The sequence below is a fragment of the Entelurus aequoreus genome, linkage group LG10 (assembly GCF_033978785.1).
Source record: "Entelurus aequoreus isolate RoL-2023_Sb linkage group LG10, RoL_Eaeq_v1.1, whole genome shotgun sequence".
NCBI lineage: Eukaryota > Metazoa > Chordata > Actinopteri > Syngnathiformes > Syngnathidae > Entelurus > Entelurus aequoreus.
The window spans coordinates 74,656,273-74,683,380 of record NC_084740.1 but is presented as its reverse complement, the minus strand read 5'-3'; the positions used below and the strand labels follow the sequence as shown (position 1 = coordinate 74,683,380).

The following is a 27,108-nucleotide window of genomic DNA, read 5'->3' as shown; positions in this document are numbered from 1 at the left end:
AAATACAAATACATATATATGTGTATATATATATGTGTATATATATATATATATATATATATATATATATATATATATATGTGTATATATATATATATATATATATATATATATATATATATATATATGTGTATATATATTTGAATGAAACCTACATGTAGTTTTGTATAAAGGAACAAGAAGTACGTACTGTCTCTTTAAATAAGAAAAAGCAAAGAGTGATCTTATCTGCTTCCTGTGTTTACTTTCAGTTCTTGCTGTCTTCCACACAGTGGGGTTACTGTGTGTGGCTCAGTCGGCCATAAACAGGTAGGAATGTTCCCTCTGCTACGATTAATGTGTATTCATATTTTTTATTCATAGGAAGTGCAGAAAGAAAAGTAGTACATTCCAGGGTAGAATAAAAGAATAAGCGTTGAGGCAGCGTGACCCCGACCGAGCAAGCTGTAGTGTACTGACGACTGTTTTTAATCCAAAACTAACTTCCACATGCTTGTTTTGGCATCAAGGACGTGAATAACTTTGTACATACAGAATGCCGTGCAACTCTTTGAAAGAAGCACGTGAAAAAAAGTGTAGCATTCGTTTTCCTGAAAGTGAAACAGATTTTCTTCTTCTTCCTCTTTTACAATAGGAAGCCATTTTTCAAAAGGCAGTGTTCAAAAACAAGAAAAAAAAATACAAAAATGAGGGGTATTTTATTTGAACTAAGCAAAATTATCTGCCAATGGAACAAGAAAATGTGGCTTGTCAAGACTTTACAAAACAAGTAAAATTAGCCAACCTCAATGAACCCAAAAATACCTTCAAATAAGTATATTCTCACTAATAACAAGTGCACTTTTCTTGGTAGGAAAAAAAAAGAGACCTTTTTGCTCAATATGTTGAAAAATATTCTTAAATTAAGGAAAGGCTAGTGCCATTATCTTGACATAATGATATGCGCTCGGCATCATGCTTGAAGTAAGAAATTATTACTTTAAAAAAGTAGTTTTATACTTGTGAGTAGGGATGATGTTGGATAAGAAATTATCGAGTTCGAGCCTGTTATCGAATACTCTTATCGAACCGATTCCTTATCGATTCTCTTATCGTGTCCAGATAGGTTGTTGTATATGGAAAAAAACACACAATATTTGGTTTAACAAAAGCTCACTTTTATTATATAAGAAAACAATTTAATCTAATAAATAAATAAATATTGACTGTTACCCCCCTAAAAAAATAAAATTAAATAAATCAATATTGACTGTTGTTACCCAAAGTATATTAAGTGGGATTTTTTCAGAAAAACAAATATATACAGTAACACAAAAACAACCTGTCTCTGTGATCACTATAGGTGTATAAATAATAATATAGTGTTAAATAAAATCAGTCCCTTGGGCACAAAACTGAAAATAATACAGCTCTCCAAAAAGTGCACTTCTGCTGCTATTGGAACATAACTGTTTGTTATGATGCTTTGACATTTTTGCACTTTATTTCTTTATTGAAAGAAAATTCTATGAAGAGAAAAGTTCTTTGCAAATGTGGTTACAATGCTAAAAAAATGAAAAGATAAAGCTAAAAAAAGAAATACACTTTGAGTTAACATTATTTCCTTATATGGGGAAAGATGTTACGAGCTAGGCTAGGGAATATAACAACTACACTACCCAGCATGCAACGGGAGTGACGAGCATGCGCGGTAGCCCCGAAAAGTGTTGTTGCATATCGTCAGGCAGCTAGGAATGAGCACGCTGTGAAAGTAAACGTCAAGAACTCAGCCAACACGCCTCGTCTGCATTATTTATAATTAGACCGACAACACATCTACAGTGTGATTTGGTTTTGTTTACAAGGAAAGAAAAACGAAAGTTAAAAAAGGGAGATATATGTTGTATATATATATGTATGTGCTGCGGTTGTTTTAAGAACGTTGCGACAGCTGCCGTAAAGGAGGTGCGTTGCTAGCCTGGTTGCTATGTTTCCGGTTGGTCGTAAAAGTGTTCTTCATGTGTTTGTACCCTGCTCAAATCTCTCAGTAAAGTTATTCATTGGATTATACCTTTTGTTTTTAACTTTATTACACCTTGGAGCACTTTTTCCTGTTCATTTTTTCCTGCTTTCGCTATCTGCACCTAATGACTGAGCTACGTGACGTCATTTCTTGTGATGTCACACGGAGCATTTCTGGTGGGGACGGGATTCGTTCCCAGGGATTCGAATAAAGAACCAACTCTTTTTCTTTACTATAGTGGTCTCGATAACGGGTACCGGTTCTCAAAAAGGGATTCGAGTCCGAGGACTCGGTTCTTTTCTTATCGAACAACCGAGAAAACCGGTTTCGAGTATCATCCCTACTTGTGAGTGTTGATGACACAGCTTTGCAACAGTTGATATTCTAGTTTCAAGCATGTTTTACTCAATATAGCTCATCAAATCTCAGCAACAAGCTGTAATATCTTACTGACATCATTTAGGACCAAAACCCTTAAAACAAGTAAAACACTCTAACATAAAATCTGCTTAGTGAGAAGAATGATCTTATCAGACAGAAAATAAACAAATATCACCCTTATTTGAGATATTTCATCTTACTTAGATTTCAGTTTTTGCAGTGCAGGGGCGTAAAAATGAGTTTAACATTGGGGGGCACCCAATGTAAATGAGCTATTCAGAGGCCTGCAAGACCAACAATGCATTGCGCTTCGTCGTCACACTTTTACGCCCTATATTTAGTCTTACACTTAGACAAACTGTATTAATACCTAAGGGAACTGTCTGCCCCGCAGCTTTGAGGACCAGTGAAAAGCAAATTTTATTTTCCCTCGTCATACAAAACATTCTTAGTTGGATTGTTTCCCTGGCTTCGAGACTCTCCCGAAGGACAGTGCAGCGAAGACACAACAAACTCCCTTCTTGTCTCTCCTGGACACACACCTGTTGTTGTTGTTGACTTTGGACTGACTGGCAAGACCACCAAGGCCGCGGAACAGAGACACACTACGGGGCTTAAACACAAACATGCATCCACAAAAATATACGCCCCACCCCCAATCCAACGCCCTCGACGCAAACCCCATAGGGGTGATGAATGGATGGTCAGCGCCTGAGAGCTGCGGCCTACCATCATGACCTCGCACTCCCTTCCCTCTGTTGCTAGATATCTTGAGATGTACGTTGTAATATGTATATGTGCTTTGCTATGGAGGTTTTTTCCCACTCCAGACTGGGCCCCCTTAGGAGCCCAGTCTAGATTGTGTTTTTGTACTCATCCTTCCCCAGCGTTTTACCTTTTTCCCATCTTTTACGGGGCGCCTTGTGGCGACCCATCAGCGTTCCTGTTCTGTAACCCTGTACACTGTTTGTTTGTCTAATCTTGAACGGGTTTGTGCTGAAAACAAAGTTTCGTTGTACTTGTGCAATGACAATAAAGACATACCTTCCTACCTAATGACGCTAGCGTTGTTAGCATGAGCTAATATGCTAACACGTTCACGAATGTGTGTGTTCCCAGCAAGCGCAAGACATTGAAACTAGGCTGAGAACTTGTTGAATTAGGTCCTGACGTTGAGCAACTCAAACATAACGTTGCTTTTTGACAACGTTCTGACGTTGATCCGACCATTGAGTTTAGGTCATTTTCCCAACCAATATTCTACAACCCAAATACAACGTTGAAACAACATGCTTTTTGACGACGTTTATTCAATGTAAGGTTCTGACTCTGATTAGACCATTGAAAATGTGGTTATTTCCCAACCAACAGCGTGGATCTAACATTGGACATCAACGTTGTGTCAATTTACAAATACAACTATTTTGCAACATTGTTTCAAAGTCAGTTTTAAAGGACTTGTACGTATAATCAACGTTGTATCAATGTCTTGTGCCTGCTGGGTTAGTATTATTGACTTAGAATGTATTGTTTCAGTTTCGCAGATTCACCACAACGTCACCGTGGAGTTATTGAGTCTGTTCAGCTGATTGGAGAGCGAGCTTTTGCAGCTCGATGACTTCTGTTTTGTTTGATCAGCTGTTTTACTGCCGTGTTACAGGCACCGCTTGGAAACAATTAGGGCATGTAAATAAACATTTACAGATTATTTCTGTGTAAATAACTAATTTCACAACGTACATATCTGTGCCCTATAGTCCCGTGGGGCTAATGTGTGGAAAAATATATTTTTCTTCTAAAATATAGTGGGTGCGCGTCATATCCCAGGGCGCTTTATTGTCTTTATTGGTAACTCCACCCATGAATGGGGCCATATGAATTGCTTCCCTACTGTTTTTTGATTGATTGATTGAGACTTTTATTAGTAGGTTGCACAGTGAAGTACATATTCCGTACAATTGACCACTAAATGGTAACACCCGAATAAGTTTTTCAACTTGTCGGGGTCCACTTAAATTGATTCATGATACGGATATATACTATCATATATACTATCATCATAATACAGTCATCACACAAGATAATCACATTGAATTATTTACATTATTTACAATCAGGGGTGTGGAGGGGGGGGGGTATGGACATCAAGTAGTGGACAGAGAGAGAGAGAGAGAGAGAGAGAGAGAGAGAGAGAGAGAGAGAGAGAGAGAGAGAGAGTCAGAAGGCATAAGAAAAAGAAAAAGTATCTGCATTTGATTGTTTACATTTGATTGTTAGCAATCCGGGGAGGGTGTTAGTTTAGGGTTGTAGCTGCCTGGAGTGAACTTTTATTGCGGTTTTGAAGGAGGATAGAGATGCCCTTTCTTTTATACCTGTTGGGAGCGCATTCCACATTGATGTGGCATAGAAAGAGAATGAGTTAAGACCTTTGTTAGTTCGGAATCTGGGTTTAACGTGGTTAGTGGAGCACCCCCTGGTGTTGTGGTTATGGCGGTCATTTACGTTAAGGAAGTAGTTTGACATGTACTTCGGTATCAGGGAGGTGTAGCGGATTTTATAGACTAGGCTCAGTGCAAGTTGTTTAACTCTGTCCTCCACCTTGAGCCAGCCCACTTTAGAGAAGTGGGTAGGAGTGAGGTGGGATCTGGGCTGGAGGTCTAGAAGTAATCTGACTAGCTTGTTCTGAGATGTTTGGAGTTTAGATTTGAGGGTTTTGGAGGTGCTAGGGTACCAGGAGGTGCATGCATAATCGAAAAAGGGTTGAACGAGAGTTCCCGCCAGAATCCTCAAGGTGCTTTTGTTGACCAGAGAGGAAATTCTGTACATAAGAAATGTGTTTACCGTGCCTAAAAGGTTCCAGGGTAAACAAGTGACAACTGTACTTTGGCTTGGGATGTAGACCAGCGTTCCATATCGTCGTGTATTCATGATTCTTTCACAAAGTTTGCCAAAGATTAAAAGTGCATCATCTCCTAGGTGTTTCCTCCAGGAGATGGCTGAGAATAACTCCCTGACGGCGTTCACCGACGCTCCTCCCGCTCTGAAGGAAGGCGAGACTTTCCACGTCTTCATCAGCTACAGCAGCACAGACCACCAGTGGACGCACTCCCTCATAGACCAGCTGGAGGCCTGCGGCCTGCAAGTCTGCTACCATGACCGCGACTTCACACCGGGCCGCACCGTGCTGGAGAACATGTCCGAGTGCATCCAGGAGAGCCAGAAGGTCCTGCTGGTGCTCAGCTCGGAGTTCGTGCGGAGCCGCTGGTGTCTCCTGGAGGCCAACATGTCTCTGTTCAGAGACTGCCTGGAGAGGAAGCCCATCGTCCCCGTGCTGCTGGAGCCGGGAGTGTGCGTCCCGCTTCACCTGTGCCACCTTACCTACCTGGAGGCCGGCGACCCCGAGTTCCTGGCTAAGCTGCTCAAGGTGCTCTTTACCAACAACCGGCAGCTTCTAGGCGCCACGGTGGTTCCCTACCAGCCTCCGTCCATCTACAACGGAAAGGCCCTGCAGCCTTTGACTGCTGCTAACGTGGAAACTCTTCAAAAGTGGGATTCGGGTACGTTCAGTGACATGGTTGTGCCGGACCAACTGCTGCTGATTATCGAGGACAAGGACATGTACCAGAAGGCCATCGGCATCATCAACAGTGTGTCTAAAAATGAAGTGTGGCTGCGGCCTCTCTGGATGAGAGTTTTGCTCTACATGAGTGGTGTGATAATGTTCATTTTACTAGTTGGGTTATTTGTATACGTGACAGCTATAGTGACGGTTAACATCATTCCTACAAATAAGGACAATGCCCCTGTTGGAGCATTGGTAGTAACCATTGCGAGTCTCTTCTCCGTTCCAATAGGGCTGCTTGTTCGCCTTTCGCTCTGGAAGATGGAAGACGCAAAGCACGTGGTTAGGGCGATGCAAAAAGCGGCGGGGCGGGCCAATGCCATCCTCCGCGAGGAGAAGCTCCTCATGGGCTGCTGCTCCAATTCCAAACTGTATCTGGTCTACGTTTGTCTGGACGGCTGCGAGGGCGAGTTCGAGGAGGAGTTCGAGTCGCAGGTCGATTCAAAGGAGGCATTTGAAAGAGCCCTGCTCATGTTCTCGTCGGGTTACGCCTGCTGCCTGGCCAAAAAACACTTCCCTTTCCCTCAGCCCGACTCCCGCCGGGGCCACCTGGTGGGAGGGGTGTGTTTTTGCCAGTATGTCTCCCTGCAGCTGAGCCGAGGGGAGTGGAAGTGAGAGTATCGGAGAGTCCCGAGTACAGCATCTGAGAAAAGTGAGCGTATCCTTTACTTGTCCCTTTTGGAGTGGCTGGAGCCTATCCCAGCTGCACTCGGGCACCTCATCGAAGGGCCAACACAGACAGACAACATTCACACACTAGGGCCAGTTTAGTGTTGCCAGTCAACCTATCCCCTGGCGCATGTCTTTGGAGGTGGGAGGAAGCCGGAGCTACCGGAGGGGACCCACGCACCGGGAATCAAACCCAGGACCTTTTCGCCATTTCAGCAAGCATTTCACTATATATTGTCAAGGGACAATACAAGCGGTTTTGTCGTCCCGATATGTTTTCGCTTCCGATACTGACTTTGTAACCTTGAATAACAGCTGCTATTGATTCGATCCGATACCTAGGCCTGGGCCGATAACAAATGTTGCTCGACGATGTATGGACCTACGAATTATTGCCAATAAACAATATTGTTGCCATTATTACCACTGCTCGACGATATATGGACCTACGAATAATTGCCAATAAACAATATTGTTGCCATTATTGCCACTGCTCGACAATCTATGGACCTACGAATTATTGCCAATAAACAATATTGTTGCCATTATTGCCACTGCTCGACGATGTATGGACCTACGAATTATTGCCAATAAACAATATTGTTGCCATTATTGCCACTGCTCGACGATATATGGACCTACGAATTATTGCCAATAAACAATATTGTTGCCATTATTGCCACTGCTCGACAATGTATGGACCTACGAATTATTGCCAATAAACAATATTGTTGCCATTATTGTCACTGCTCGACGATGTATGGACCTACGAATTATTGCCAATAAACAATATTGTTGCCATTATTGCCACTGCTCGACGATATATGGACCTACGAATTATTGCCAATAAACAATATTGTTGCCATTATTGCCACTGCTCGACAATGTATGGACCTACGAATTATTGCCAATAAACAATATTGTTGCCATTATTGCCACTGCTCGACGATATATGGACCTACGAATAATTGCCAATAAACAATATTGTTGCCATTATTGCCACTGCTCGACAATGTATGGACCTACGAATTATTGCCAATAAACAATATTGTTGCCATTATTGCCACTGCTCGACGATATATGGACCTACGAATTATTGCCAATAAACAATATTGTTGCCATTATTGCCACTGCTCGACGATATATGGACCCACGAATTATTGCCAATAAACAATATTGTTGCCATTATTGCCACTGATGAAATGACAGCACATAATAATAATGGAAGTATACCCTTTCAAACTCAATCAACTCGTGCTTTTTCGTATATTTTAACATTGTAATTGAAATGTACACTTTTAAATACCAAGTTATATAAAACAAACAATAAATAAAATGTATAAATAAAGTTATTGTGATCAAAATGATCATGGTTACCATTATTATCGTGGTATTGTTGAATGTGCTCAAAAAGAACTTATACGCACACTAAAATCTTTCAACCAAGTTGATTTATTTTTAACGACTAACATACCGATTAACGGTACCAATGCGATGTCTTAAACAGTTGAAAATGTAAGAAAAAAAGTAATGGGTGTTTTTATTAATTTATTGACGAAACAATTACGTTACAATTGTCCATTACAGGGATGTCACGGTATGAAAATTTCTTATCACGGTTACTGTGACGAACATTATCACGGTTATCATTATTATTGGGGTAATTTTAAATGTGCTCAAACTACTTATACCGAGTTCCCTCCGGGTACTCCGGCTTCTTCCGGGCCGCACAAGAAATTTAAAAAAAATAAAATAAAAAATAATTGTTTTTTGTTTTTTTTTATTAAATCAACATAAAAAACACAATATATACATTATATATCAATATAGATCAATACAGTCTGCAGGTATACAGTCCGTAAGCCCACATGATTGTTTTTTTTTTTTTTTTAAATACACCCCTTCCCCGCCCCCCCACCGGTCCGTGGGACAAATGTTCAAGCGTTGACCGGTCCGCAGCTACAAAAAGGTTGGGGACCACTGATATAGTTGATGTAGATGCCCGTATCGGCTGTTCAGATTTACTTTACAAAAGAGAAGTGTAGGATACTTCTCTTGTTGCCTTATTTGTATTTGACTTTATTAAATGTATTTCTATTAGAAACACAACATGTGTATATAACAAAGGGTGCAAAGTCTGCAGGCAGTAGGAAACACATGGTTAAGTGTAGGGAGTAAAACTGATGGCAGTCTAAAGTTCAAGATTTTTGGAGCTCTTTGTTCAGTGGATCAGATGTTTGATGAAGCTCTGTGTCTATCTACCACCACTACTGTTTTCTGTTTATTTGTTACTGACTGTGGCAGGACACCTCTGCCTCTGTTTCACTTTATGTTGCTGGTAAATAATATGGTTGTAGTAGTAGGCTAAAGTTAAATTATTTAGAATGCACTAATTAAAGGGGCAGAGCTTTGAGACATTTTATCTTTTATATTTTATAAGATATATTTTTTGTAAGAACCACAATTAATAAATATATTTCAGTGAATAACTTATAGTTCAAATCTGTACATAAATATGTACATAAAGTGTTGTAATTATATTGTAAAATGGATGGATGGATGGACGTTTAAAACAAAACTGTTATTATTAATTAGTAAGTATACATTTTTTTAGCCTTTTTAGAGAAAATCAAATCATTGTAGTAAATTATGCAAATTACTCGATGATGTCATGGTGACCACGCCCATAGCCACGCCCCCACCGCCACAGGTATCTTGGCAGTTTATGGGAAACACTGGATATGTATGTATATCTATGTATTTATACACCGTATTTTTCGGAGTATAAGTCGCACCGGCCGAAAATGCATAATAAAGAAGGAAAAAAACATATAAGTCGCACTGGAGTATAAGTCGCATTTTTTGGGGAAATGTATTTGATGAAAGCCAACACCAAGAATAGACATTTGAAAGGCAATTTCAAATAAATCAAGAATAGTGAACAACAGGCTGAATAAGTGTACGTTATATGAGGCATAAATAACCAAGTGGTATGTTAACGTAACATATTATGGTAAGAGTCATTCAAATAACTATAACATATAGAACATGCTATACGTTTACCAAACAATCTGTCACTCCTAATCGCTAAATCCCATGAAATCTTATACGTCTAGTCTCTTACGTGAATGAGCTAAATAATATTATTTGATATTTTACGCTATTGTGTTAATCATTTCACACATAAGTCGCTCCTGAGTATAAGTCGCCCACGTCCTAGATCCCCAACATGGCGCCCGGTGATTAGTTGTCCATACTCTCTATACACCGCCCCCTCACCTCACACACCCTCAAGGAAAACAATGGTACGGGCCATTGTTCCGTGAAACAGGAACCCGCCAACACCTGACTACACATTTACGTGCATTTATAAGCCATGAATGTCGAATTGAAAAGGAGGATTAAGGTAAAAGTATTCCCACACAGCAGGTCATGTGATGGGGTGAATGGTGTTGTTGTTTTTCAAATGACTGAGCGAGTTCAGACGCTATAGCAGCCAGGCCGGCTGTTCGCAGTCCGACCTAAGCCAGACGTGAAGGAAGTCATGCGTGGGAACACACACATCGCCTAGAAACCGATTTGTTTTCAACTGAATCAGTCGCACAGTTGTGTTCCGCCACAACATTAAAACACTAAAGCGCCCACAATGTGCAGGAAGGTAATAGTTGTGTGGTGACAATGTGCGTGCAGAACTCCACCAATGCAAATACAAAACCCCAAAACCAGTGAAGTTGTCACGTTGTGTAAATGGTAAATAAAAACAGAATACAATGATTTGCAAATCCTTCTCAACTTATATTCAATGGAATAGACGGCAAAGACAAGATACTTAAAGGCCTACTGAAATGATTTTTTTTTTATTTAAACGGGAATAGCAGATCCATTCTATGTGTCATACTTGATCATTTCGCGATATTGCCATATTTTTGCTGAAAGGATTTAATAGAGAAAATCGACGATAAAGTTCGCAACTTTTGCTCGCTGATAAAAAAAAGCCTTGCCTATACCGGAAGTAGCGTGACGTCACAGGAGCTAGTATTCCTCACAATTCCCCGTTGTTTACAATGGAGCGAGAGAGATTCGGACCGAGAAAGTGATGATTACCCCATTAATTTGAGCGAGGATGAAAGATTCGTGGATGAGGAACGTTACAGTGAAGGACTTGAGAGACAGTGATGGACGTATCTTTTTTCGCTCTGACCGTAACTTAGGTACAAGCTGGCTCATTGGATTCCACACTCTCTCCTTTTTCTATTGTGGATCACGGATTTGTATTTTAAACCACCTGGGATACTATATCCTCTTGAAAATGAGAGTCGAGAACGCAAAATGGACATTCAGTGCCTTTTATCTCCACGACAATACATCGGCGAAATGCTTTAGCTACGAGCTAACGTGATAGCATCGTGCTTTAACTGCATATAGAAACAAAAAAATAAAGGATAGAAGGAAGGATAGATAGAAAATCAACAATACTATTAAACCATGGACATGTAAATACACGGTTAATGCTTTCCAGGCTGGCGAAGGTTAACAATGCTGTGCTAACGACGCCATTGAAGCTAACTTAGCAACTTAGCAACGGGACCTCACAGAGCTATGCTAAAAACATTAGCTCTCCACCTACGCCAGCCAGCCCTCATCTACTCATCAACACCCGTGCTCACCTGCGTTCCAGCGATCGGCAGAAGGACGAAGGACTTCACCCGATGCGTTTGGCGGCCCGGAGACGTAGGAAGTCAAGGTGAGGTCGGCGGCTAGCGCAGCTAGCGCGGCTAGCGCTCCAACAAAGTCCTCCTGGTTGTGTTGCTGTAGTCCGCTGCTAATACACTGATCCCACCTACAACTGTCTTCTTTGCAGCCTTCATTGTTCATTAAACAAATTGCAAAAAATGTCCAGAATACTGTGGAATTATGAAATGAAAACAGAGCTTTTTGTATAGGATTCTACGGGTACCATAACTTCCGTTACTCTGACTTCGTCACGCGCATACGTCATCATACCGCGACGTTTCAGCCGGATATTTCCCGGGAAGTTTTAAAAGTCACTTTATAAGTTAACCCGGCCGTATTGGCATGTGTTGCAATGTTAAGATTTCATCATTGATATATAAACTATCAGACTGCGTGGTCGCTAGTAGTAGGTTTCAGTAGGCCTTTAACGTTGGAACTGGTAAACTTTGTTATTTTTTGCAAATATTAGCTGATTTGGAATTTGATGCCTGCAACATGTTTCAAAAAAGCTGGCACAAGTGGCAAAAAAAGACCGAGAACGTTGAGGAATGCTCATCAAACACTTGAACAGGCTCATTGGGAACAGGTGGGTGCCATGATTGGGTATGAAAGCAGCTTCCATGAAATGCTCAGTCATTCACAAACAAGGATGGGGCGAGGGTCACCGCTTTGTCAACAAATGCGTGAGCAAATTGTTTAAGAGCAACATTTCTCAACCAGCTATTGCAAGGAATTGAGGGATTTCACCATCTACGCTCCGTAATATCATCAAAAAGGTTCAGAGAATCTGGAGAAATCACTCCACGTAAGCGGCAAGGCTGAAAACCAACATTGAAAACCTGTGACCTTCAATCACTCAGGCGGTACTGCATCAAAAAGAGACATCAGTGTGTAAAGGATATCACCACATGGGCTCAGGAACACTTCAGAAAACCACTGTCAGTAACTAGTTTGTCGCTACACCCGTAAGTCCAAGTTACAACTCCACTATGCAAAGCCAAAGCCATTTATCAACAACACCCAGGAACGCTGCTGGCTTCGCTGGGCCCGAGCTCATCTAAGATGGACTGATGCAAAGTGGAAAAGTGTTCTGTGGTCTGACGAGGCCACATTTCAAATTGTTTTTGGAAACTGTGGACGTCGTGTCCTCCGGAATGAAGAGAAAAAGAACCATCTGGATTGTTATCGGCGCAAAGTGTAAAAGCCAGCTTTTGTGATGGTATGGGGGTGTATTAGTGCCCAAGACATGGGTAACTTACACATCTGTGAAGGCACCATTAATGCTGAAAGGTACATACAGGTTTTGGAGCAACATATGTTGCCATCCGAGCAACGTTATCATGGACGCCCCTGCTTATTTCAGCAAGACAACGCCAAGCCACAAACACACATACCGTTACACCCCTAAAAAATAACCATTTATTTTTTTTACACACGCCTTTGCTCCGAATTCCTTTTCTGCCCTTCTTCCCTCCTCGTCCTCTTCCCAAAAGTCCCACTAAGCCACACAGAGTGGAAATGTTTTTACGACTTTAAACACTGCGTTTCCTCGCTTGCACAAACACGCTGGGAGAGAAAAAGCGTGATCCTGGTCCAATCCACGCCAGCAAATTGATGCGATTACCTGCGCCGGTGTCTGCCTGGAAAGGTCAGCGCCTGTCTCGGGAGACAAAGAGCATCTGTCTGCATCGCTTGTTTATGCCTGCAGCCATCAGCTTCTAACGAGGAAGAGTAGCTTCCTATTGCTTTGATAAGAGCACTTTTTTAGCTCTGATTACGGCACTCGCGGCTTTCTTTCGTAAAACAAGGCCGAGCTGTCGTTGCTTCACAGCACACGAGTGCGGAAGACCCCATGAATGTAGTCCCAAGTAGTTTTGGATGTGTGTTGTCCAAAATCTAGACTTGATGCTGGAAATTATACAGTTTGAACGTGCTTTTAGTTGTCAAACATGTTCTTTTTTTTTTTGGCTTTGGGCCTGATTGACAAAATGTTTTTGTGTCCTAAAACTAGGGGTGTGACGGTACGTGTATTTGTATTGAACCGTTTCGGTACGGGGGTTTCGGTTCGGTTCGGTTCGGAGGTGTACCGAACGAGTTTCCACACGGACATATTAAGTAGCGTAACGCACGTTGTGTAAACAACGCACACCGAGGCACAACACGCGGTGTGCGTTGTTTACTCAAAATGCCGGACATTTGAGGCATTTAAGAAACTCCGCAAAAGAGGACATGTCCGGTGAAAAGAGGACGTATGGTCAGTCTATCCTAGCCCGTTAGCTGCTACGATAGCATTTGCGTGTATTTTCAATGTACGTTCAGGGTTAAGAAAGGGTTAAAAACAAAACAAATTGTGCGCGTAGCAGCATTGGTGAGGGAGGGGCAGAGACAGAGAGAGAGAGAGTTATGATAAACGCACATGTGTTTTATGCTTTTTATCCATAGATTTATCACATTTAATTTTTTATTATCTATAGCAGAGGTGTCAAAAGTGTGCCCCGGAGGCCATTTGCGGCCCACAGCTAATGTTTTAAAGGCCCACGGCACATTCTATTCAAATAAACAAAAACATAACAAAAGTGAAATAAAAAAACTTAAAGGCCTACTGAAAGCCACTACTACCGACCACGCAGTCTGATAGTTTATACATCAATGATGAAATCTTAACATTATAACACATGCCAATACGGCCGGGTTAACTTATAAAGTGACATTTTAAATTTGCCGCTAAACTTCCGGTTCGAAATGCCTCTGAGGATGACGTATGCGCGTGACGTAGACCGGCGAACACGGGTATGCCTTCCACATTGAAGCCAATACGAAAAAGCTCTGTTTTCATTTCATAATTCCACAGTATTCTGGACATCTGTGTTCGTGAATCTGTTGCAATCATGTTCATTGCATTATGGAGAAGGAAGCTGAGCAAGCAAAGAAGAAAGTTGTCGGTGCGAAATGGACGTATTTTTCGAACGTAGTCAGCAACAACAGTACACAGCCGGCGCTTCTTTGTTTACATTCCCGAAAGATGCAGTCAAGATGGAAGAACTTGGATAACAGAGACTCTAACCAGGAGGACTTTTGACTTCGATACACAGACGCCTGTAGAGAACTGGGACAACACAGACTCTTACCAGGATTACTTTGATTTGGATGACAAAGACGCAGACGTGCTACTGTGAGTATGCAGCTTTGGCTTCTAAACATTTGATCGCTTGACCGTATGTGCGCAACTTTTTTTTGCGTATGTACGTAACTTTTTTAAAATATATAAGCTTTATGAACCTTGGGTTAGGTGAACGGTCTTTTGGGCTGAGTGATTGTGTGTGTTGATCAGGTGTTTGAATTGTATTGGCGTGTTCTATGGAGCTAGGAGCTAGCAGAGGAGCTAGGAGCTAGCATAACAAACACGCAGGTGTTTTTATGCAGGATTAATTTGTGGCATATTAAATATAAGCCTGGTTGTGTTGTGGCTAATAGAGTATATATATGTCTTGTGTTTATTTACTGTTGTAGTCATTCCCAGCTGAATATCAGGTCACCCCCGGCTCTCACAGCATCTTCCCTATCTGAATAGCTTCAACTCCCCACTAGTCCTTCACTTGCACTTTACTCATCCACAAATCTTTCATCCTCGCTCAAATTAATGGGGAAATTGTCGCTTTCTCGGTCCGAATCTCTCTCACTTCATGCGGCCATCATTGTAAACAATAGGGAACTTTGCGTATATGTTCAACTGACTACGTCACGCTACTTCCGGTAGGGGCAAGCCTTTTTTTTATCAGATACCAAAAGTTGCAATCTTTATCGTCGTTGTTCTATACTAAATCCTTTCAGCAAAAATATGGCAATATCGCGAAATGATCAAGTATGACACATAGAATAGATCTGCTATCCCCGTTTAAATAAACAAAATTCATTTCAGTAGGCCTTTAAAGGTTAAATGTAGTTTAGAAAAAGTTGCAATGTTGACTAATAAAACAAAGCTGTTTTTTTTCTTTTAAACTGTCATTGCTCAAAACATAATATTGAATCAAAATCAATGTTATTATGAATTATTGACCTATCCGAGGTTCCCATTACTTCACATCAAATATTCCACTAAGGAAAATATTTTTGGTGGAAGATTTTGCAAATTTGGTAAATAAATAACCCAAAAATGTATATTTTGTGGTTTTCTTACTGTACCGAAAATGAACCGAACCGTGACTTCTAAACCGAGGTACGTACCGAACCGAAAATTTTGTGTACCGTTACACCCCTGCAAAATATTATTATTTATTTAACACATAAACCTTATCTTAGGTCAGGCTGATTAGAAAAAATAGTATTAACCGAATATACTCAAATAACTGACAACATGTTAATTTGCATAAAATTATGTTGTGCTAAAACAAATGAACACAAATACTATTAAATATGTTTTTAACTGAACTGTTAAAAAAAATGAAGTGCAAATGAAAATACAGCTTCACCACTTTAATCATATTTTTTGCGCTTAAGGAACTTCTCTAGGACTTTAGCTCCAGACTTCTTCTGTTTGTTTGACATTGTTATTACTGCCACACGTGGTGGAAAAGTGTATTACAACTGAGTGCCGCTGCGGCTCTCGTGGACCACATGCGGCCCGTTAAGCTTTTCAATCTGGCCCGCCGGACATTCCCGAATAATTTTTTTAGATGTTTAAGATGGAAAGTGTAGCTGCCATTATGATGTGCAGTCATGTTCTCTAATGACCATAAGTCTTCAACTATACTAAGTATTTCAATTAGGGATGTCCGATAATGGCTTTTTGCGAATATCCGATATTGTCCAACTCTTTAATTACCGATACCGATATCAACCGATACCGATACTGATATATACAGTCATGGAATTAACACATTATTATGCCTAATTTGGACAACCAGGTATGGTGAAGATAAGGTCCTTATTAAAAATGTTTATAAAATAAAATAAGATAAATAAATTAAAAACATTTTCTTGAATAAAAAAGAAAGTAAAACAATATAAAATCAGTTACATAGAAACTAGTAATTAATGAAAATTAGTAAAATTAACTGTTAAAGGTTAGTACTATTAGTGGAGCAGCAGCACGCACAATCATGTGTGCTTACGGACTGTATCCCTTGCAGACTGTATTGATATATATTGATATATTATGTAGGAAGCAGAATATTAATAACAGAAGGAAACAACCCTTTTGTGTGAATGAGTGTAAATGGGGGGAGGGAGGTTTTTTGGGTTGGTGCACTAATTGTAAGTGTATCTTGTGTTTTTTATGTTGATTTAATAAAAAAATAAATACAAATAAAAAAACAAAAAAACAAAAAAAACCAATACTGATAATAAAAAACCGATACCGATAATTTCCGATATTACATTTTAAAGCATTTATCGGCCGATAATATCGGCCGGCCGATATTATCGGACACCTCTAATTTCAAGCAGTGTGGGCGGGGAGCGTTTCCACAGACGCGGAAGGAGATTTTCACAACAAAGTTCCAAAGCTTAGTGATATATCAGATTAGGGATGTCCGATAACGGCTTTTTGCCGATATCCGATATTGTCCAACTCTTAATTACCAATACCGATATCAACCGATATATACAGTCATGGAATTAACACATTATTATGCCTAATTTGGACAACCAGGTATGGTGAAGATAAGGTCCTTTTTAATTTTTTTATTAAATGTATTTATATTAGAAACACAACATGTGTATATAACAAAGGGTGCAAAGTCTGCAGGCAGTAGGAAACACATGGTTAAGTGTAGGGAGTAAAACTGATGGCAGTCTAAAGTTCAAGATTTTTGGAGCTCTTTGTTCAGTGGATCAGATGTTTGATGAAGCTCTGTGTCTATCTACCACCACTACTGTTTTCTGTTTATTTGTTACTGACTGTGGCAGGACACCTCTGCCTCTGTTTCACTTTATGTTGCTGGTAAATAATATGGTTGTAGTAGTAGGCTAAAGTTAAATTATTTAGTATGCACTAATTATGAGACTCTTTAGCTTTTATATTTTATAAGATATATTTTTTGTAAGAACCACAATTAATAAATATATTTCAGTGAATAACTTATTGTTCAAATCTGTATATAAATATGTACATAAAGTGTTGTAATTCTATTGTAAAATGGATGGATGGACGTTTAAAACAAAACTGTTATTAATTAGTAAGTATACATTTTTTGAGCCTTTTTAGAGAAAATCAAATCATTGTAGTAAATTATTAAATTAAAATGATATTATCATTTGGTGCAGCCGGGCCGGAGCAGGAGCTCGTGGTTTCTTAACTGCCCTATTGTTAAGAAACACTGCTGTCGACAGTGTCTGACGATGGATTGTGCAGTTGTACCTAATGTTGTGGTCTTACGTCCCCTGTCTTTCCACATCTCTCCACCACCCCGGGCACCGCGTGACCTAATTGTCTGCTCTCCGATGTGAGCGCTGTGAGACCAGAGAAGAATGTTGTCGGTTTTCAAAGCGACTGCTCCACGAGTTTCTCACAAAGACACCTTTTCATGCTCACTGCTGGGAAAGGACACGGCGACACGGCGGTCTCCCTGGCAACAGCGGGCCATATTGTTAGGACAGAGTCTCTCGACGACGTCCCACGTCTCTCCACCAGGAACTAACCCTTCCTGGTGGAGCGGCGTGAGAGAACGCAACACCGTCTGATTGTTGATGTTTTTCCTGTCCAACCCCGGTAAATGAAAATGGGATTTTATGTGCTCGTCTTGCAGGAAAGCAAACATAAACAATCCAATTGCAGCTAAGTGACAATCAGACCATCCCTGAAAGCATCCGTATTGATCCACTGAGGGCCAATCCCATGTCTCATGTCCTCGCATGAGGGTCATTGGAATAATCCCCAAAGACAGAGCACACTAGCTCTTTGCTACATTAATCATAAAAGTACTAGTTATTTACAAAAGCCAAAACCAGTGAAGTTGGCACGTTGTGTAAATGGTAAATAACAACAGAATACAATGATTTGCAAATCCTTTTCAACTTATATTCAATTGAATAGACTGCAAAGACAATATATTTAACGTTCGAACTTGTAAACTTTGTTCATTTTTGCAAATATTAGCTCAGTGGTTCTTAACCTGGGTTCGATGGAACCCTAGGGGTTCGGTGAGTCGGGCTCAGGGGTTCGGCGGAGGTCAAGACACACCCGACTCATCGTGTAAATAAAAACTTCTTCCTATCGGCGTATTACGGATACGGCAACAGCAGAAGTCAGACTGATTTGCAGGTGTGTAATTTGTTGTGAGTTTATGCACTGTGTTGGTTTTGTTGTTTGAACAAGGTGATGTTCATGCACGCTTCATTTTGTGCACCAGTAAAAAAAACATGGTAACACTTTAGTATGGGGAACATATTCACCATTAATTAGTTGCTTATTAACATGCAAATTAGTAACATATTGGCTCTTAACTAGTCATTATTAAGTACTTATTAATGCCTTATTCGGCATGGCCTTATTATAACCCTAACCCTCTAACCCTGGCCCTAACCCTCTAACCCTAACCCTCTAACCCTAACCCTAACCAAATAACTTTAAATTAAGTCTTTGTTACTTAGAATATGTTCCCCATACTAAAGTGTTACCAAAAACATATAACTTTGTCTTGAATATTTTTCACTAAAGAAGGGTTCGATGAACGCGCATATGAAACTGGCGGGGTTCCGTACCTCCAACAAGGGTAAGAACCACTGTATTAGCTCATTTGGAATTTAATGCCTGCAACGTGTTTCAAAAAAGCTGGCACAAGTGGCAAAAAAGACTGAGAAAGTTGAGGAATGCTCATCAAACACTTATTTGGAACATCCCACAGGTGTACAGGCTAAATGGGAACAGGTGGGTGCCATGATTGGGTATACAATCAGCTTCCATGAAATGCTCAGTCATTCACAAACAAGGACGGGGCGAGGGTCACCACTTTGTCAACAAATGCGTGAGCAATTTGTCCGACAGTTTATTCAAGGAATTTAGGGATTTCACCATCCACGGTCCGTAGCATCATCAAAACGTTCAGAGAATCTGGAGAAATCACTGCATGTAAACGGCAAGGCTGAAAACCAACATTGAATGCCCGTGACCTTCGATCCCTCAGGCGGTACTGCATCAAAACCCGACATCAGCGTGTAAAGGATATCACCACATGGGCTCAGGAACACTTCAGAAAACCACTGTCAGTAACTACTACTACTTTATTGATAGCAATAAAGAGTGGAAAAATCCACAAAGTCAAAGTCCACACAGTGTTATTTCACAGCTCATTAACTTCAGGGCGGGTGTGGGAAAGCGTAGACGGCTGCAGTGTCCACACGCGGACAACGAGTGTGCGTGTTTGAATCCTTACTATACGTCCCCCCTTGCCCTGACATTCTTTATCCACTTCCTGTCCACACGCTTAGCTTCCCAGCTTCTGCTCTCTTCCCCTTCCTCCTGCTCGTCTCTCGGAGTGATTATCTGCTGTCGCAAGCGTTAAGTGTGGCCTCGTGAAGCGGTAAAGGACAATCGCCATCTTGTCGGGGATGCGGTTTGAAGATACGTGCGGCTGCTCAAGGGCAGCGCTGCACCTTAATGTGACAAGGAGGGGGACGTTATTGAATCAGCATGCTGGGCCTGCTTGACTGGAATTTGAACTGACACTGACCTAAATGGCTCGGTCTGACGGGCCGACGCACCGCTGGAGCCAGCAGGAAGTGGGCGGCGGTCGCCAGGAGGAAACAACATGGTTATGTTACGTAGAAGTCCACATAAACATCTTTATTTGACCGCTAATAAATGTCAAAAACAGTTACAGTCTAATAGTTTTCTCGCTTTTGCTACACGCCCTAAAATTAAACTTCATACCTCTTTGACCCGCCCCTAGTTAGATGAGCCAGTCCCGTGTATAAACCCGCCCACCGGCTTTGTAAAGACAACAACCAAAAAGCAGGCTTCACTACACATCTTAAAATAATGCTATGCTCACTATCAGATAGTCAGCTACAAATACGGGAGTTGTCAGTGTGATCATTTTGTTTTTCTACGGTCAATAAGCTAACGTAGCATGATGTTGCTATGTAAAATGTAGGGGTGTAACGGTACACAAAAATTTCGGTTCGGTACGTACCTCGGTTTAGAGGTCACGGTTCGGTTCATTTTCAGTACAGTAAGAAAAAAACCTAAATATACATTTTTTGGTTATTTATTTACCAAATTTGTAAACAATGGCTTTATCATTTTAACATTGGTAACACTATAATAATTCTAGGCTTAATGATGCACTTACATGATTATATCAACTATCAGAGACAGAAACTCTTCATTTAACATAATGTCCTTTTTTGCTGCTTCAACACAGCTCAATCAACACAGAAAAAGGTAAAGTGAAATAACAGACAGACAGGGCTTTGTTGTCCGTAACACACGCACACACACACACACCGCAAAATGATCTAACGTTACGCTAAAAGCCAATTAGCCTTCACCTCAAGCCAATATTCATTGTTATATATATATATATATATATATATATATATATATATATATATATATATATATATATATATATATATATATATATATATATATATATATATATATATATATATATATATATATATATAAATCTAATATTACACATACATTTGTGGTGATGGAACTATTTATTGTACAATAATATTGATAATAATAGTAAACATAATAATAACATATACATAGAATAAATAATAATAATGGGAATATGAAATAAAACAAGTATAATTATTATATTAGATGCAAAGACGCATGTAAAGACAAGAAAGTGACAAGATAATAATAATGAGAGTTATGCAAACAAAGTGTTCAATAGCGAATGAATATATACTTTTTTCATGAATGTCCTCATAATGCTTTTTTTAATGTTTCGTATTTGTTGAACCAATTATTGATTTATTGTTATTTATTGTTAAATCAATACTTGTAAAATATATATACAAAATAAAATGTGCACCATTGCCTTTTTTTGCATTTTTACACACACCGTTCTACAACCACACTGATAATATTATTAAATTAATATATGTTTTTCTTTAATGAATGCCCTCATAATGGCTTTTAATATTCATTGTTTGTATATAAATATACATCTAATATTACACATACATACACATGTATATATATATATACTTACATATATATATATATATATATATATACACATGTATATATATATATATATATATATATATATATATATATATATATATATATATATATATATATATATATATATATATATATATATATATATATATATATATATATATATATATATATATATATATATATATATATATATATATATATATATATATATGGATCTGTGTGGAGTTTGCATGTTCTCTCCGTGACTGCGTGGGTTCCCTCCGGGTACTCCGGCTTCCTCCCACCTCCAAAGACATGCACCTGCGGATAGGTTGATTGGCAACACTAAATTGGCCCTAGTGTGTGAATGTTGTCTGTCTATCTGTGTTGGCCCTGCGATGAGGTGGCGACTTGTCCAGGGTGTACCCCGCCTTCCGCCCGAATGCAGCTGAGATAGGCTCCTGCTCAGCGACCCCAAAAAGGGACAAGCGGTAGAAAATGGATGGATATATATATATATATATATACATACAAATGTATGTGTAATATTACATTTTATATACACTACCGTTCAAAAGTTTGGGGTCACCCAAACAATTTTGTGGAATAGCCTTCATTTCTAAGAACAAGAATAGACTGTCGAGTTTCGGATGAAGGTTCTCTTTTTCTGGCCATTTTGAGCGTTTAATTGACCCCACAAATGTGATGCTCCAGAAACTCAATCAGCTCAAAGGAAGGTCAGTTTTGTAGCTTCTGTAACGAGCTAAACTGTTTTCAAATGTGTGAACATGATTGCACAAGGGTTTTCTAATCATCAATTAGCCTTCTGAGCCAATGAGCAAACACATTGTACCATTAGAACACTGGAGTGATAGCCCAGTGATTGTCACACACACACACTAGGTGTGGTGAAATTTGCCCTCTGCATTTGACCCATCCCCTTGTTCACCCCCTGGGAGGTGAGGGGAGCAGTGGGCAGCAGCGGTGCCGCGCCCGGGAATCATTTTGGTGATTTAACCCCCAATTCCAACCCTTGACGCTGAGTGCCAAGCAGGGAGGTAATGGGTCCCAATTTTTTTTTTTATAGTCTTTGGTATGACTCGGCCGGGGTTTGAACTCACAACATACCGATCTCAGGGCGGACACTCTAACCACTAGGCCACTGAGTAGGTATGTAGATATTGCACCAAAAAGCAGACATTTGCAGCTAGAATAGTCATTTACCACATTAGCAATGTATAGAGCAGGGGTCACCAACGCGGTGCCCGCGGGCACCAGGTAGCCCGTAAGGACCAGATGAGTAGCCCGCTGGCCTGTTCTAAAAATAGCTCAAATAGCAGCACTTACCAGTGAGCTGCCTCTATTTTTTAAATTGTATTTATTTACTAGCAAGCTGGTCTCGCTTTGCCCGACATTTTTAATTCTAAGAGAGACAAAACTTAAATAGAATTTGAAAATCCAAGAAAATATTTTAAAGACTTGGTCTTCACTTGTTTAAATAAATTCATAATTTTTTTTACTTTGCTTCTTATAACTTTCAGAAAGACAATTTTAGAGAAAAAATACAACCTTAAAAATGATTTTAGGATTTTTAAACACATATACCTTTTTACCTTTTAAATTCCTTCCTCTTCTTTCCTGACAATTTAAATCAATGTTCAAGTAAATTCTATTTTTTTTATTGTAAAGAATAATAAATACATTTTAATTTAATTCTTCATTTTAGCTTCTGTTTTTTCGACGAAGAATATTTGTGAAATATTTCTTCAAACTTATTATGATTAAAATTCAAAAAAATTATTCTGGCAAATCTAGAAAATCTGTAGAATCAAATTGAAGTCTTATTTCAAAGTCTTTTGAATTTCTTTTAAAAATTTTGTTCTGGGAAATCTAGAAGAAATAATTATTTGTCTTTGTTAGAAATATAGCTTGGTCCAATTTGTTATATATTCTAACAAAGTGTAGATTGGATTTTAACCTATTTAAAACATGTCATCAAAATTCTAAAATTAATCTTGATCAGGAAAAATTACTAATGATGTTCCATAAATTCTTTTTTTAAGTTTTTCTCTTCTTTTTTTCGGTTGAATTTAGAATTTTAAAGAGTCGAAATTGAAGATAAACTATGTTTCAAAATTTAATTGTCCTTTTTTTCGTGTTTTCTCCTCTTTTAAACCATTCAATTAAGTGTAAATATCATTCATTATTAATAATAACATAGAGTTAAAGGTAAATTGAGCAAATTGGCTATTTCTGGCAATTTATTTAAGTGTGTATCAAACTGGTAGCCCTTCGCATTAATCAGTACCCAAGAAGTAGCTCTTGGTTTCAAAAAGGTTGGTGACCCCTGGTATAGAGTGTATTTCTTTAAAGTTAAGACTAGTTTAAAGTTATCTTCATTGAAAAGTACAGTGCTTTTCCTTCAAAAATAAGGACATTTCAATGTGACCCCAAACTTTTGAACGGTAGTATATATATATATATATATATATATATATATATATATATATATATATATATATATATATATATATATATATATATATATATATATATATATATAACCTAATATTACACATACATTTGTGGTAATGGCACTATTTATTGTACAATAATATTGATTATAATAATAGTAAAAACAATAATATATAAATAGAATAAATAATAATAATAAAATATGAAATAAAACAAGTATCATTATTATATTAGATGCAAAGATGCATGTAAAGACAAGAAAGTGATAAGATAATAATAATAATGAGAGTTATGCAAACAAAGTGTTCAATAGCGAGAAATATTTCTTCAAACTTATTATGATTAAAATTCAAAAAAATTATTCTGGCAAATCTAGAAAATCTGTAGAATCAAATTTAAGTCTTATTTCAAATATATATATATATATATATATATATATATATATATATATATATATATATATATATATATATATATATATATATATATATATAATCTAATATTACACATACATTTGTGGTAATGGCACTATTTATTGTACAATAATATTGATAATAATAATAGTAAAAATAATAACATATAAATAGAATAAATAAGAATAATAAAATATGAAATAAAACAAGTATCATTATTATATTAGATGCAAAGATGCATGTAAAGACAAGAAAGTGATAAGATAATAATAATAATGAGAGTTATGCAAACAAAGTGTTCAATAGCGAGAAAAAGGACAGCCCCCCCCCTCCTCATTAATTATTAATAATAACATAGAGTTAAAGGTAAATTGAGCAAATTGGCTATTTCTGGCAATTTATTGAAGTGTGTATCAAACTGGTAGCCCTTCGCATTAATCAGTACCCAAGAAGTAGCTCTTGGTTTCAAAAAGGTTGGTGACCCCTGGTATAGAGTGTATTTCTTTAAAGTTAAGACTAGTTTAAAGTTATCTTCATTGAAAAGTACAGTGCTTTTCCTTCAAAAATAAGCACATTTCAAAGTGACCCCAAACTTTTGAACGGTAGTGTATATATATATATATATATATATATATATATATATATATATATATATATATATATATATATATATATATATATATATATATATATATATATATATATAGTATAATATTACACATACATTTGTGGTAATGGCACTATTTATTGTACAATAATATTGATAATAATAATAGTAAAAATAATAACATATAAATAGAATAAATAATAATAATAAAATATGAAATAAAACAAGTATCATTATTATATTAGATGCAAAGATGCATGTAAAGACAAGAAAGTGATAAGATAATAATAATAATGAGAGTTATGCAAACAAAGTGTTCAATAGCGAGAAAAAGGACAGCCCCCAGCCCCCCCCCCCCCCCCCCCCCCCCCCCGTTATGTAAGCAAAGTGTGCGGCGGATGATTAGCTCTTGCTTAACAGGCGACATTAATTGTGTCGTTGGCGGCCATCGACGCAAATCAAACATGTATTTGTTGGCGTCGACCCGCAGGCACGGCAGTGGCGGCGGGAGGAGCAACAGTTGTCAACAATCTACGCGGTCTATTTATACAAAGTGCGGAACGTTCGCACGATTTGATTGTTTTCACTCACCTGATATCCCTGCGCCGACCACGACCACGTCGAAGGTGTTGCCCGCCGTCGTCATTCTGCCTTCTTCTTCCTCTTATTTCTCCGTCTTCCTCCACGTCGTCCTGCCTGCTGGCTTTTGGGCCGATGGCTGCACGCAGGGGCGCATCTGGATTATAAAGCACGTGTGGGCGGGGAAGGGGCAAGACCCCCGCCCCGCCCCTCCATCCACCAGACTCCTCCCACACAAATCATGACGCTGGCTTTTTCTTCTTCCATATTTTTTTTTTTGGGTGGGGGGGTGGCCAGTAAACCAACTGCTGTTTAGACTGTAAATACATGAGAAAATATGTGTTTAAAAAAATAGACTGACTTTTATTTAAACTTTAAAAAAATATATATTATAATTTCATCCAATAATGTTGGATAAACAGGTGGTTTTCGTTTCAATCAAATTGAACCAGGGGTGTCAAACGTACGGGATCAGGTTTTATTTGGCCCGCGGTTTGAGTTTGCTAAGTATAAAAATGAGCCGAAATTTTTTAAGTTAAAGTTAAAGTACCAATGATTATAATACATTATTAGTTAAATTTCTAAACTTATCTCACAATGGGACTAGTTAGTAACTGCACACATTCTAAATAAAACTAACCATAAATAGCTAATACATTATTAGTTAAATTGCTAAACTTATCTCACAAAGGGACTAGTTAGTAACCGCACACATTCTAAATAACAATAACCATACATAACTAATACATTATTAGTTACATTGCTAAATGTATCTCACAAAGGGACTAGTTAGTAACTGCACAAATTCTAAATAACACTAACCATAAATAGCTAACACATTATTAGTTAAATTGCTAAATTTATCTCACAAAGGGACTAGTTAGTAACTGCACAAATTCTAAATAACTATAACCATAAATAGCTAAAACATTATTAGTTAAATTGCTACATTTATCTCACAAAGGGACTAGTTAGTAACTGCACAAATTCTAAATAACACTAACCATAAATAACTAATACATTATTAGTTAAATTGCAAAATGTATCTCACAAAGGGACTAGTTAGTAACTGCACAAATCCTAAATAACACTAACCATAAATAGCTAATAAACTATTAGTTAAATTGCTAAATGTATCTCACAAAGGGACTAGTTAGTAACCGCACACATTCTAAATAACACTAACCATAAATAGCTAATACATTATTAGTTAAATTGCATAATGTATCTCACAAAGGGACTAGTTAGTAACTGCACAAATTCTAAATAACACTAACCATAAATAGCTAATACATTATTAGTTAAATTGCTAAATGTATCTCACAAAGGGACTAGTTAGTAACTGCACAAATTCTAAATAACACTAACCATAAATAGCTAACACATTATTAGTTAAATTGCTAAATTTATCTCACAAAGGGACTAGTTAGTAACTGCACAAATTCTAAATAACTATAACCATAAATAGCTAACACATTATTAGTTAAATTGCATAATGTA

At 38.3% G+C, this 27,108-nt stretch overlaps 2 protein-coding genes across 3 annotated transcripts in view; one reads left to right on the top strand and one right to left on the bottom strand.

Annotated features, from left to right (window-relative positions):
• The window catches only part of LOC133658110 (amine oxidase [flavin-containing]-like), a 151,214-nt gene extending 125,367 nt beyond the window's left edge, over nt 1-25,847 (bottom strand). The window contains exon 1 of one of the 2 annotated variants that reach the window (XM_062059734.1): nt 25,621-25,847. In XM_062059734.1, coding sequence (XP_061915718.1) covers nt 25,621-25,675 — 55 coding nt within the window. In that variant the 5' untranslated portion in view covers nt 25,676-25,847. The remainder of the gene's footprint in view (nt 1-25,620) is intronic. The other variant, XM_062059735.1, reaches the window with a different exon arrangement.
• On the top strand, nt 252-7,895 carry LOC133658109 (uncharacterized). The gene is made up of 2 exons (XM_062059733.1): nt 252-309; nt 5,360-7,895. The coding sequence occupies exon 2, from the start codon at nt 5,376-5,378 to the stop codon at nt 6,618-6,620; it is 1,245 nt and encodes a 414-aa protein (XP_061915717.1). The 5' UTR covers nt 252-309; nt 5,360-5,375; the 3' UTR covers nt 6,621-7,895.
• Nucleotides 25,848-27,108: the final 1,261 nt, after the last annotated feature.

Excerpts from the sequence above, each read along its gene's own strand:
- LOC133658109 (XM_062059733.1), top strand. The coding sequence starts at position 5,376 with ATGGCTGAGAATAACTCCCTGACGGCGTTCACCGACGCTCCTCCCGCT.